Source organism: Podarcis pityusensis (assembly GCF_964106645.2).
Source record: "Podarcis pityusensis genome assembly, chromosome: 6".
Lineage (NCBI taxonomy): Eukaryota > Metazoa > Chordata > Lepidosauria > Squamata > Lacertidae > Podarcis > Podarcis pityusensis.
In genome coordinates, this window is record NC_138030.1 from 56070158 (window position 1) to 56083251 (window position 13094).

Below are 13094 nucleotides of genomic sequence, written 5' to 3' on the forward strand. Positions count from 1 at the left end.
AGGTTTTTCCATTGCGGAATGAGCTTTTAAGCTCTCACACTTGCTTACCAGACTCTCGTGCAAGCTCTGGGAAGCTCCTGCAAGATCTTGTGGGGCTGTCCAAGATCTTGTGACAGCCTACCAGAGCCCACATGAGACCTTCCCAGAGCCTGAGAACTCTCAGACTTTAGGAAGTCGCAGACTTTAACAAGTCTGAGAGCTTAAAAACTCTTTCTGCACTGGGTTTTCCCACTGTAGAAAGAGCTTTTAAGCACTCTGCCTTATCTACCAGACTCTGCTGAGCTGGCAGAGTTAACAGGGACTGCAGGAATGGAGAGAAGCATTGTCTGGCTTCACAGTTTTTCCCACATTGTGATTTTTGTATAGCGCACCCACACACACACACTATGATTTGTGATATATAGCCAGGTCATATGGATTCAAGCTGGTTTCAATGATACATTGCCCAGCCCTAGGTAAGGTCAAGGCCCATCTAGCTCATCCACCTAAGTCTCAGTAATGCAAGCTGGATCAGCCCGATCAAATTGTGAGTGAGCATGGTTTTCTTATGGAGTGATCTGGCATAAGCATAAGCAGCAGCAGCACCAGACCAGAGGGTTCAGGGATGGGGAGTTTCAGCTTTGTTCAATATTATAGGATAGAAGTTATATATGATAGCTGTGTTTTGTACATGCCTTTACTGTAATAGTTTGTAATTCATGTTAGCTTATTGCAAGATCTTAGGTCCAAATAGTCTGATTTTGGAAGTTGGTTTTTAACAAAGGGAAGAGTTGTGTAGATTACTTAAACAGTTTGTTTTATAGCTGATATTAAATTAGTTTTGTCTCTGTCCTGAGCATATGTTAGCTTTTTGTAAAATTATGAATCCCAAAAAGGACATGGTAAAAGCTTTTTATTTTTGTCAAGAGCATGTTAGGTCATAATTATATTTTCAAGCTGTTTTAAAATACAGTGGTATACAGTGGTACCTCGGGTTAAGAACTTAATTCATTCTGGAGGTCCGTTCTTAACCTGAAACTGTAGTAAATAGTAAATAATTTGGGTGCTATCTGGAATTTGGTAAGTCACCTGTGTGTATCTTGGAAATGGAAATGGAACAGCAAAATGCTTTTGTCATTTGTTGCAATATGGCTTTTCAAAATTCCTGATGTGCATACATTGTAAAAATAGCCTTTCACATACAATAAAACAGATTCCATATTGCAGTTTAAATTCCATTTTGTAGTTTAAGATGTAATTTCTTGCTGCAAAATATTCAGTTGTCACAGTACAGTGGTGCCTCGCAAGACGAAATTAATCCGTTCCGCGAGAGTCTTCGTCTAGCGGTTTTTTCGTCTTGCGAAGCAACCCTATTAGCGGCTTAACGGATTAGCGCTATTAGCGGTTTAGCGGCTATTAAAGGCTTAAAGGCTTAGCGGATTAGCTGCTAAAAGGCTATTAAAGGCTATTAAAGGCTTAGCAGATTAGATAAAGGGGGCGAAAAGCGAAAAAAAAATCTCAAGACTTGCAAGACATTTTCGTCTTGCGAAGCAAGCCCATAGGGAAATTCGTCCTGCGAAGCAACTCAAAAACGGAAAACCCTTTCGTCTAGCGGGTTTTCCGTCTTGCGAGGCATTCGTCTTGCGGGGCACCACTGTAGAATAATTTACAATAGTGACCTTAGTTGTAGCTCAAAGGCTTCTCCATACTTTCACTTGACCCATATTTTGATTGTCTGTTGGACTAATTAATTCCCTGAGTCTGAGAGCTTTTCTTGTTTTCCATGGTTGTGCCTTGCAAAAATCTGATCTTACCCACTGAATTGGATCTTAAAATCCAAAGGGAGATTTTGCCTAAACAATTCTGCAGGTAGGATCAATTTTTCACAAGGCACAGCTGGGGAATAACAAGAAAAGCTCTTGGACCCCGGGGAATTAATCTGTACACAGTATGATCAAAATATAGCCTTTTGATGTTGAGCATTCTGTGGCTCAGTCTTGTGCATGCTTACTTGAAAATAAGTTCAAGTACAGTACGTTGGTGGGGCTTATTCCCAAGTAAGCGTGTATAGAAGTGCCTTAGGCTGCAGTCCTATATACACTTAGGAGTAAGCCCCAGGAGTGATAAAAACGGACTTGCAGGCTGGACTGTTAATGTATTTAAAATGAAACATGTAGGAAATATTAGAAAAAATAAATGGAAATAAGTCCAGTCTTTCAATCGTCAGTGGATTTTGATGTGAAATCTTCTCATTCTGAATAATGTGAAGTGTCCCCCCCCCCTCGATAAATACTGTTCCATAACTAGAGCATAATAGTGCGTAAGCACATAAGAACATTGATCTCTGCTGGATCAGGCCAATGGCTAATCTAGTCTTAACATCCTGTTCACACAGTGGCTAACCAAATGCCTATGAGATACCCACAAACCAGGACCTTTCATCACTTGTACAACTTGTGGGTGCGTTTTTCTCTGCCCTTCTGTAAGCTGCATAATGCACTATCCATGCACTGATTGCCGTGACTCTTGTGGCAGAATGTGGGTTATGTGTCGAGCCTGTGAGCCTGTACTGAATGATTTATATTAATTTCCTTCAGGCACAGATGATAGTTCAACCTGCTTTTGGAGATTGAGCAGCCTTGCAACTGAGAGGGAAGTCACTCATCTTTTTTGCACCTGTCATATTACACCTGCCACCCTCTTGCCACTGTTGCAACTTTTTTTAGACCTTATTGAATGGAAATGCCAGGAAGATAGTACCCATTGTGCCTCCCTACTCCATGGAAAATATATTCCCTGTTTTCACTTCTCTTGGACCCGAGAGCTAAGGATAGCTTTATAGGAAATCTTTCTGCTGCTGTGCATGGAACTTTTGTAGCCCAGAGTACATAATGAGAGATGATGTTTATTTTTATAGTTCCTCCTTTATATAAGTCTACCGTTCATTGTACTGATCCTTGGGTGGGTTACAATAAATGCCCAACATAAAACAGAACAAGTCCACACCAATCGTATTCACTAAATCAATTTGTAATACAGCATGCAAATATACTCAAATAATAACTGGTCAGCCACTAGCCTTCACCTAACGCTTCGGAGGAAAGAGGCATCTTTACCTGAAAATGAAAACTAAGTAATGTTGATGCCAGATGCACCTTTGAGTGGAGGGCATTCCAGAGATGGGTTCCACCACAGGTGTACTTTCCCAATGGTAGAACAACAGGAAGGATTCCTCCACTAATCTTAAAGTGCAGTAATAGAGAGAAAAGTCTTCCTTCAAAGATTTGGGCTCCCAGTCCAAATATGTTAGCTTCAACAGCTTGAATTGGGCTCAGAAATGTATAGGCAACCAGAGATGGATCTTCATAATTGGTGTTATGTAGTTCTAACTAGTTATACTACTCAACAACCTGGCAGCCGTATTCTGCACTTGTTGCAGCTAGGCCTGGGTGATGTATCAGTACATTGTCCAGGACAGGTCTGAGGGCCTGAGCATAATATACCTGGCGGTATATTGCAGTTATAGGGGACGCGGGTGGCGCTGTGGGTTAAACCACAGAGCCTAGGACTTGCCGATCAGAAGGTCGGCGGTTTGAATCCCCACGACGGGGTGAGCTCCAATTGCTCGGTCCCTGCTTCTGCCAACCTAGCAGTTCGAAAGCACGTCAAAGTGCAAGTAGATAAATAGGTACTGCTCCGGCTGGAAGGTAAACGGCGTTTCTGTGTGCTGCTCTGGTTCACCAGAAGCGGCTTAGTCATACTGGCCACATGACCCGGAAGCTGTACGCTGGCTCCCTCGGCCAATAAAGCGAGATGAGCGCCGCAACTCCAGAGTCGGTCACGACTGGACCTAATGGTCAGGGGTCCCTTTACCTTTTTTTATTGCAGTTGGGGCTTGCCTGCTGCCTGGCACCTTACCTTCTCTGGCTGCCTCCTTTCTTCCTGAGCAGTGAATACCTTATGGTAAAGTGGGTGGTGAATTGTTTTGTGAACACCTTTCTCCCTTCAAAAAGTCGTCGTCTTTTTAGTGATGTGGTGGAGCGAGCGGTGGCAGTTTGGCTTCACCCCGGCACTTTGTGGGGCTGTGGCTGATGCTCCTTCCTCCTCTCTCTATGCCAGGCACTGGCAGCAGAAGGAGCTGAGGCGATTTGGCTTCACCCTGGCACAGAATAACACTCCTTCCTTTTCAACATGATGATGTATTATTATTTCACAATGTTTAGCTGGTGATACACTGCAGTGTTGAAAAGCTGATATCACCCAGCCCTGGTGGCATCTTCCAAGCCATTTTCAAGGATAGTCTCACATTATTTATTAATTAAATTTATCTACCACCCTTCATCTGAAGATCACAGGGTGGTTTTAAAGCACATAGAGTGCATTGCAGTAATCTGATTGGGAGGTTAATTACCAGAGCATGGGGCACTGTGGTAAAGCTATCACAGTCCAAGAGTGGCTGTAGCTTGAGAACCACTATTGCAGAAAAACACTCATAGCTATAGAGAACACTTGGAGCTCCAATGCCAAAGCAGATCCAGGACCAACTCTATATCTGTTCTTTCAAGGGGAGTACAATCCTGTCCAGAACAGGCCATCTACCAAATTTCTGGACCTGAGAACAAGTAACCCATAGTATCACTATCTTGTCAGGATTCAGTTTCAATTTATTGCCCTATTACTGCCTCCAGGCAATAGTCCATCAACTGTACTACTTCACCTGATTTAGAAAATAGGGATCTTATGCATTGTCATCTTCATATTGCTGACACTGCTTCCATCCCCACAGCACTTCAACCCTGCTGATAACCTCCCCCAGAAGCATCATATAGATCAGGAGTGGGAAACCTCCAGCCCATGGGTCAGTCTTGGTCCCTCAGGGGTTGCAGGTTAGCCAGTAAGGCCATTCCCCTCAAACCAAGCCTACGTGTCAATTGGCTGATGTCACTCATGACATCTGCTAATGGATGGGAGGGGTTCAGTTCTGCAAGCCTATAATAGATGCTCAATAGTATGGAACAACACGATGGAACTTTGTAGAACCTCTCAGCACAATTGCCTTACATTGCAATGTAAATTCTTTTTTGAAATTTATACATGATGGTGTTCTCAGGTACATGGAGCTGCATGATTTTATGCAAAAAGTAACAATAACAGTGTTGACTAATATTAAATGTTCCACCTTAAATAAATACTTTTATTACATCAGTCAAAATGTCTCAAAAGTAGTGTGCAAGCTTGGTATTTTCCAGGCTGATGAAGAGTCTTATGAAGAACTATTGAGAACTAAAAAGCTTGCACATGAAAGCTGTGTGATATTTTGGTTGGCCTAATAAAGGCATTGCACTGATACTGATGATTATATAGGCACTCATAGCTCTGTTTTATAGATGGAATAGCAGAAATTCCCAGAGGCTTTCTTTAATTGTAAATTTATTTCCTGTATAGAATGCAAGTTTTTAAAGTGCAAAATTCCTTATCTTATGAAAAAGCAAAACAGGGAAGAAAAATGCACATGGGGCTTTAACTAAAGAAGGAATAAAACTGGTTTTGTAAATTCCTCATTTAATTTTCAAGTATTGACTCTGGAAGCCTTGCAAAAATTTGTTCATGAATTTTGCATTCTGGTCGTGTAGCAATAGACTGCATGCTGCTGATGTCACTGCTCTGCCTTATCAGAATTTTTGCTCTTTGTTTCACAGGGAGCTGTGATTGGTATAGATGATGAGGACGACAGCACCTTCACAATAACTGTTGATCAGAAAACCTTCCATTTCCAGGGTGAGCTGAAAGAAGAGTATTTCTTATATTAGAATAAATCACAGAAAATTATATTGAATTACAGTTCAGTGGGCTAATTTTAAGCATTTTATAATCAGAACTGCATGAATCAATGTACAGGGAACATTCTGGAGTCAGGAGCACTGTGGGTTAGACAGGGATTTATATCTGCAGTGTATACATATGTGCTAGAAAGGACGGTAGCTTTGGCAGGATCTGGAGATTAAAAATTTAAAGGATATATCAGTCAGGGGGGGAGAGAATAATGGGCTTTCGTTGATGGGTTTTGCTTGCAAAAAAAGCACCACTGATCTTTATTATCAAGATGTTCTGTTGTGCCTTTCTGCATGGAGAAAGCCACGAGATCGCGTGAGGTTGCAGCTTTTGTTGATATTGAACTTAAAGGCTTGAATATGTGAGGAGACCAGAGGAAGCAGATTTAAAGGTGGATTTTTGCTTCAGGATCTACAAGTTCTCATTCATTTCATCTCTATTTCTTTGTTCTTGTCTGCCAAACATCATTTTCCTGCTATTTTATCTTTTTATTCATATTTACAACTCCAATGCCATCTGTTACTGCTATGTTTCGTCATTGCATGCTATGGTTCACCAGTAGAAAGGGTAAGGTACTGTATTTTTCATTTGTACTTCTATATATTCCCTTAATTCCTTTTGAAATTCCTAATAAATGGTCTTTTTAAATAAAATGTTCCCATTTTTTTGGTTATCATCTTTCCTTTAAATTGTAATTCACTCTGCTGTTGACATCTGATATTTTTCTTTAGTTTTCAGTGTCAGATGAGTTGCAGATAAAATGCTTTACTTGAAACAGTGAGAATTCAGTTGTAGAAATGAGATTGATTCATGCTATTCTTTACTTAGTTTTTGTGAACTGCAAACTGTTGTGGTGGTTTATCTTCAGCACTATTATTTAGTACTGAGGATCCTAATATTCTGGCAAAGTATTCCTCAAATAGTTCCAGTGATAAACCTTACGCTCCAAATTGTGTATATGTTTATCCTCTGCTATGGTGTCTTAATGACTCTGTTGTCATGTGGCTTTTCAGTAGCTGCATTAAGCATCATTAATAATTTTTTACAGCTCCACACAAAAAGAGAACATATTCTTAACTTATTCTTGAGAGCAAACTAATTAATTGTTAATACAAACAGACCACATCACATGCATTCTTCAAAAAGTAGCAGCTGTATTGTGTATCATGATGCAGATAAAGGGTGAAATCTGCAGTAGAAAACTGCAGCTATTAAAGGAATACCTTCTGCAGTTCTAATTTTGCAGCAGTTCTCTAGCTTTTGTGTTCGCTGCCTGCAGAAAGGAAAGCCTCTTGAGAGATAAATACCTTATAGCAGAACAAAGTAGTATTTAATAATGCTGCCTTTAAATAACATATTCAACTTACATGGTATCTAAAGGGTCTTGGCTTAATTCATTGAAATTTATTTTTTCTATGATTTGGCATTTCTGCTGGCTTGTTTAGGTATTGAAGATGATGATGCATTTTTTAGAAGTAAATTATTTTAGATGGCAATCCATAGTTAGGAAATTGCTCTTATATGGATTAGTGGTTACTGATGTGTACTAGAAGTTACGAATATCAATGGTGCATTATCAATTTAAGACTGAATGTAAAATAAAATGCACATTAAAAAATCGTATCTGTATGCAACACATACAGTTTGTATGATGACATGCATCCTCTATGGAATGTAGCATTTTTATCAAATGTTGGTTCACTTTAGTATATTTACAAGAGGTGAGATTACAAGTACAGATTTATTCAGAGTATATGGCCAATGCTGATACTGAATATTGTGTGCCTTTATCAATGTAACCTTATGCCCAGTGTTTCTAATGTTGGGGTAGTCTCCCCCGCACTGAGGCAAGTGGAGAAGAGCTTTATGACAGGGGACTTAGTGTGCATGTTACTGTTTCTGCACCACCAGGAAACTGCTGGATCAAGGTGCTGGTTAATACTGAATGCTTGCATTCACTGCATGTTCTAGTAGGCCCTTACCCATAGTAAAATAATAAAAATAAAATACTAACTTGCTTGAATCACAGTGCTTGCACATTATTTGCAAGTGGCAGAAGAACTACTTAACATTTGAAAGTATGCATAGTATTTTATGCTGAATAAATGTAGAACTTTATGTCCTATGTACTTTGTTTTCTTGCTCTAGCTTGTGAGGTCTTTGTTGTTGGAAATCATTCGGCCTTACTCATAAGGAGGAATGATGTAACTGTGCCTAACCAATTTAGTCACCTGAAAGTTTCTTTTTATTAGATGGTTGTGAATATAATTGGCCATTTGCGTGTTCAGACCCAGAGACCTCCCCCCTAAATAAAGACACATTTGACTCAAATTTTGGTTTGGTTTTTGGCAGAATTTAGGCCAATTTTATTACAGAAAGTGAGCGGTTGCATAGGCTCTGGTTCGAATAGCTCCCTGCACCATTGCAGGTAGCGCTGACCCAGAGCTCTATCATAGGTCAGCCAAGGGTGAACACCTGAGGTTGGCGGAAAGCCCATGAACGGACTATGTCCACTCCCCAGATGCTCCCCTGGACTCAGGCACAGGCACAACCTGCGCTCGGGGGTTGACCAAACCAAGTTGAGTCCCTGGATTCCTTTAACGGAATACCCTTCACATAGGGATGGCGAGACAGTACTCCCATCCCTATCACCTGAACCAGTGTCTATCCGCAACCTTATGAATTGTGATGATTTGCTACGTGGCAGGCGAAACCCAAATGGCAACAGCCAATCAGCCAAGTGGGGAAAATTCCTGCTATGCCCCTGCCCCAACGACAGACGACACACGACGGCATAGCAAGGTCAGTCGCAAAATATCCTAAATATAGGGAGAGGTGGGCCGGTGTTCCGATGCATGAGCCGAAAGAGGAAGCTCTGGGTCACGTGCATATATAGGTCCCTCGATCCGTTTAGACTACACCCCATTGGCCAGATTAAACCCAGCAACAAGGGACCTACCAATCGGGTGTTGTGGCTTGTCCAATATACCCACCCACAACACAGGAGGGCAGTCTCCAGGTCTCACCGCAACACCCTCTTTGAGGGAGGACATGCTTTACTAATGTTGGAGCATCTAGCTGTCCTTACTCAGTGCCTTCATTTGAATTTGATGGATTTGGGTAAAATGGAATAGGAATGAGAATTCTAGTCTCTTATCATAATGCCATTCCTTACCTGTACATCCTCCCTCCCTTACTACAACTGGAGCCAGATATGAGGGCCTGCTTGCTTTGCCAATCCTAGCCCTGCCTATGCCCAACTGAACACTACTTTTCTAAGAAGAAAATGGGGAACACTTCATCCTTTGCTATGTTGTAATTTCCCACCCTGAAAATACTTGTATGGCTTTTGGAATATGGTTATTGAAATGTGTTCTGATGTCATCCTCAAGAACCTTCCCTTATTTGGTTATATTGGGCCTTCAGATAGATAAAAGCTTGCATTTTTAGCACAATAACTAGTGTCACATTTGTCATTGTGTTTAAAGACGATCTTGTCTTCTCTGCAGATCCATTGGAGGTATGCTTTATAAATGTCACAGTTACTGATACATGATGTTCCATTGTTCAGTAACAGAGAAACCTTTATTCTGAGACAAGATTTCTGTTGATATTAAGAGGGATAAACTGAAGTAGAGAATCCTTGCAGTGAACTTAGTACAGTGGTGCCCCGCAAGACGAATGCCTCGCAAGACGGAAAACCCGCTAGACGAAAGGGTTTTCCGTTTTGGAGGTGCTTCGCAAAACGAATTTCCTATGTGCTTGCTTCGCAAGACGAAAATGTCTTGCGAGTTCCTGCGGGGTTTTTTTCCTTTCCCCCCCCTTTTTCCCAAGCCGCTAAACCGCTTATCAGCTGATGGCTAAGCCGCTTAACAGCTGATGCTAAGCCACTTATCAGCTGATCGTTAAGCCGCTTATCAGCTGATCGTTAAGCCGCTTATCAGCTGATCGTTAAGCCGCTTATCAGCTGATCCACTAAGCCTGCTAAGCCGCTAATACTGTAGCACTAATCCGCTAAACCGCTAATGGGCTTGCTTCGCAAGACGAAAAAACCCGCAAGACGAAGAGACTCGCGGAACGGATTCTTTTCGTCTTGCGAGGCACCACTGTATACATTAGGGATGAAGAACTCTGAAGGGGGCATATTATTTCAAGGGCAATCTGTTAGGAGCAATATGTGGGCAATGGGTAGAGCCAAAGCTAGCAATAGGTGGGAAAAGAGCTCAAAGTGCATAGGGACACCTGAAATTAGACTATGGGTCACAGATTGCCTACCCCTAACCTAAATCTCTGAAGTAATATTCTCAAATCTGAAATATATACATTAATCATAATATATTCACTAAATTTATCTTATTGTAACATTAAATGTAGCCTGCCCACAGAAAATGGATCCTATACATATTGTTATACTAGAAACTTCTTTTTGGGAGGAGGTCCCCCTAATATTACCAGCCTTTGTGCTTGCTGAGAGACCACATAACCCTCTCTTCACTCTGAGTTGTGGCTAGATGTGGGACTTCTGCATTACCAAAGCATCAATATTAATGACATAGGAAGCATAGACTTGTTCTGTTCATAGAATCAGAATTGTTGAGTTGGAAGGCACCCCAAGGGTTATCTACTCGAACCCCCTGCAATGAAGGCAGTGTCTATGAATCCTGTCCACATCCTCAAGCTATGCAAACTTTAAATAATCCACACACCAAGCAGTCCTCAATTATACATCCCCTGAATTTGTAATTGCTGTGGAAACCAAGGTGGAACAACTTTGTTCAGTGTTTCACTGCATAGTCACAGTGTGCTACAAAGTAGTCCCTTTATCGCCATCATCCATTTATCCTCCCTTTTAAATAGTCCCTGAGAATTGCTCTTAGCAGCCATGCAACAGGCAGAAACCATATCTTTCTTGCAATGATGGGAGTTTGAGACATGTCAGTTAATGACATCAGGGGTCACCAGAGGAAGCATGTAAGTGAATGGCTAAGGCAACACCAGCCCTGCTTGGTGAGAGACAACTAGGGAAAACTGTTCCTTTTGGGGCGAGGGGTTATAAATGTTTTCCTCCAGGAAGCTTAGGGCACAGGATAGCTTCTAATTATGTGTAAAGGAAATTAGTTTTCTTCAGTTTCTTTCTGTGTTATTTTCCAAAAGCTGTCTTTAACTAAACAATTGTCTGCATGAAACGAAACTTCTCTTTCTCTCTCTTCCTCCTGTAGACTCATCATATTTACCCTGGTGGTTCTATTAATCATCCAGATTAGATTTGGGGACAATGCTGGGGATGTGTAAGGAAAGAGAGCAAGAAGTTCCAGTGTTCTCACAGAAATTGTTCCATGCACACAATGATTTAGTTGGATACAATTCCAAATGAGTTGATATTTTGGAAGGTTGTTGAGCATGCAATGGCTTGGTAACTTCAGGACCCATCATGTACCGTATTTTTCGCCCTATAGGACGCACTTTTTCCCCTCCAAAAATGAAGGGGAAATGTGTGTGCGTCCTATGGGGCGAATACAGGCTTTCGCTGAAGCCTGGAGAGCGAGAGGGGTCGGTGCACACCGACCCCTCTCGCTCTCCAGGCTTCAGGAAGCTCTGCGCAACCCTAGGGAGCCCGGCGTGAAGCAGCGCCGGGCTCCCGAGGGTTGCGCAGAGCTGCCTGCACTCCCAGGCTTGGCGCAGCTCCGCACAACCCTCTGGAGCCCGCGCCGGGCTCCAGAGGGTTGCGCAGAGCTGCCTGCACACCCGGGCTCGGCGTAGCTCCGCACAACCCTCCGGAGCCCACGCCGGGCTCCCGAGGGTTGCACGGAGCTGCCTGCTTCCCAGAGCGTGGGGCGCGCTGAAAGCAGAGCGCCCGGCGCTTCGGGAAGACACCCGCAGCCTAGGGAACCCTGCGGGAGTTCCCGCAGGGCTCCCTAGACTGCGGATAGCAGCCTGCTGCACGGAGCACGGGGAGCGCTGAAGCAGAGCGCCCCGCGCTTTGGGCAGACATCGGGCAGCCCCACAAGCTCGGGGGACAGCAGGGAGGCGCAGCGCCGCCATCCCGCTGTTCCCCAACCTGGTTTGGATTCCCCGACCTGGTTTCGGGGGGGAAATAAAGGAAATTGTTTCCCCCTTTATTCCCCCCCCCAAAAAAAACTAGGTGCGTCCTATGGGCCGGTGCGTCCTATGGGCCGGTGCGTCCTATGGGACGGAAAATACGGTACTTTGTGCCTTTTGGCACAAACTAGGAGGCCTCTTAACTCAGATATGGTTCAGTAATGGAAATGATACTTTGATCATGGAGTGGTGCACCTGTATGTTAATCCTCAGTATGGTGAATACCAATGGGCAAGTTTAAAATATTAAATATATATCCATTGTCCCAAGAGTTCTCGATCACGACGCTCACACTACCTTGAGATGCAGCCTTTGTGCAGTTGTGGACACTGGTGGGGGTTAAATGAGATGGCTTTTGAGTTGCTCTTTTCAGGATTGCTAACATTCATCACTTGATTGTGTGTCTGAAATTTTGATGCTGAGAAATCTATTGGGGTGGGGTAGATTTCCGGTCTGTGCCTGCAGATTCCTGGGAGGGAGGCCCCAGTGAGTAATGGTTGCTTATCTTTCCTGTGCCAAATTTGCAGTGTTTGCTCCTGTTTCCAATCCTGTTAAACAAGTATATGATGCTGCTGGGTGTCATCATTTCATCATCTGACTGACAAAAGAGCTCAGTATCACCACTTTTACGTGCCCTAAGACCTATATTATCTGTGTTTATTCAGTGGTTGGGACTAAAAGCAAGCATACTGAAACTAAATTTAGGAAGACCAAGAATCAGTACCTTTGACAATAGGGATTAGTGGACACTGGTTTATAATTAATAGGGATGAACCTCCATTAGTTAGTTAGTTATTTGAAGTATATGTGGCTCTATTGTGGTACCTAGAAATCAGGGTTTTAATGGTGATTAGGTGTTCTTTTGTCCAACACTAGCCAATGAGAAAACTGCTACCCTTTCAGACCTTGCAGTACTTATGCATGTCTTCATAATATCTAACCTGGTCACAGTAACATATTTTACTATGGGGCTTTTGAAGTCAGTTTGTAATCTGTCCCCTCCTCCATGTGATGTATATGTTGTAACATGACTGTACTGACAGACATCCCACCCCTGCTCCATTTCATAGGCTGCCACTTGTGGAAATGGGGAAAGCTTGACATCATACTGACATAATATCAAAACTTTATCTCTAGTTGTTATGGTGCCAGAGGGAAAAATGAGCTGTGAATCATACCTCAGT

At 42.6% G+C, this 13094-nt stretch overlaps 1 protein-coding gene across 4 annotated transcripts in view; it reads left to right on the plus strand.

Moving 5' to 3' along the window:
- Positions 1-13094, plus strand: part of OSBPL9 (oxysterol binding protein like 9) — a 61183-nt gene that overhangs the window by 13640 nt on the left and 34449 nt on the right. For all 4 annotated transcript variants that reach the window (XM_081010829.1, XM_081010830.1, XM_081010825.1 and 1 more), the window contains exon 3: positions 5679-5757. In XM_081010829.1, coding sequence (XP_080866955.1) covers positions 5679-5757 — 79 coding nt within the window. The remainder of the gene's footprint in view (positions 1-5678; positions 5758-13094) is intronic.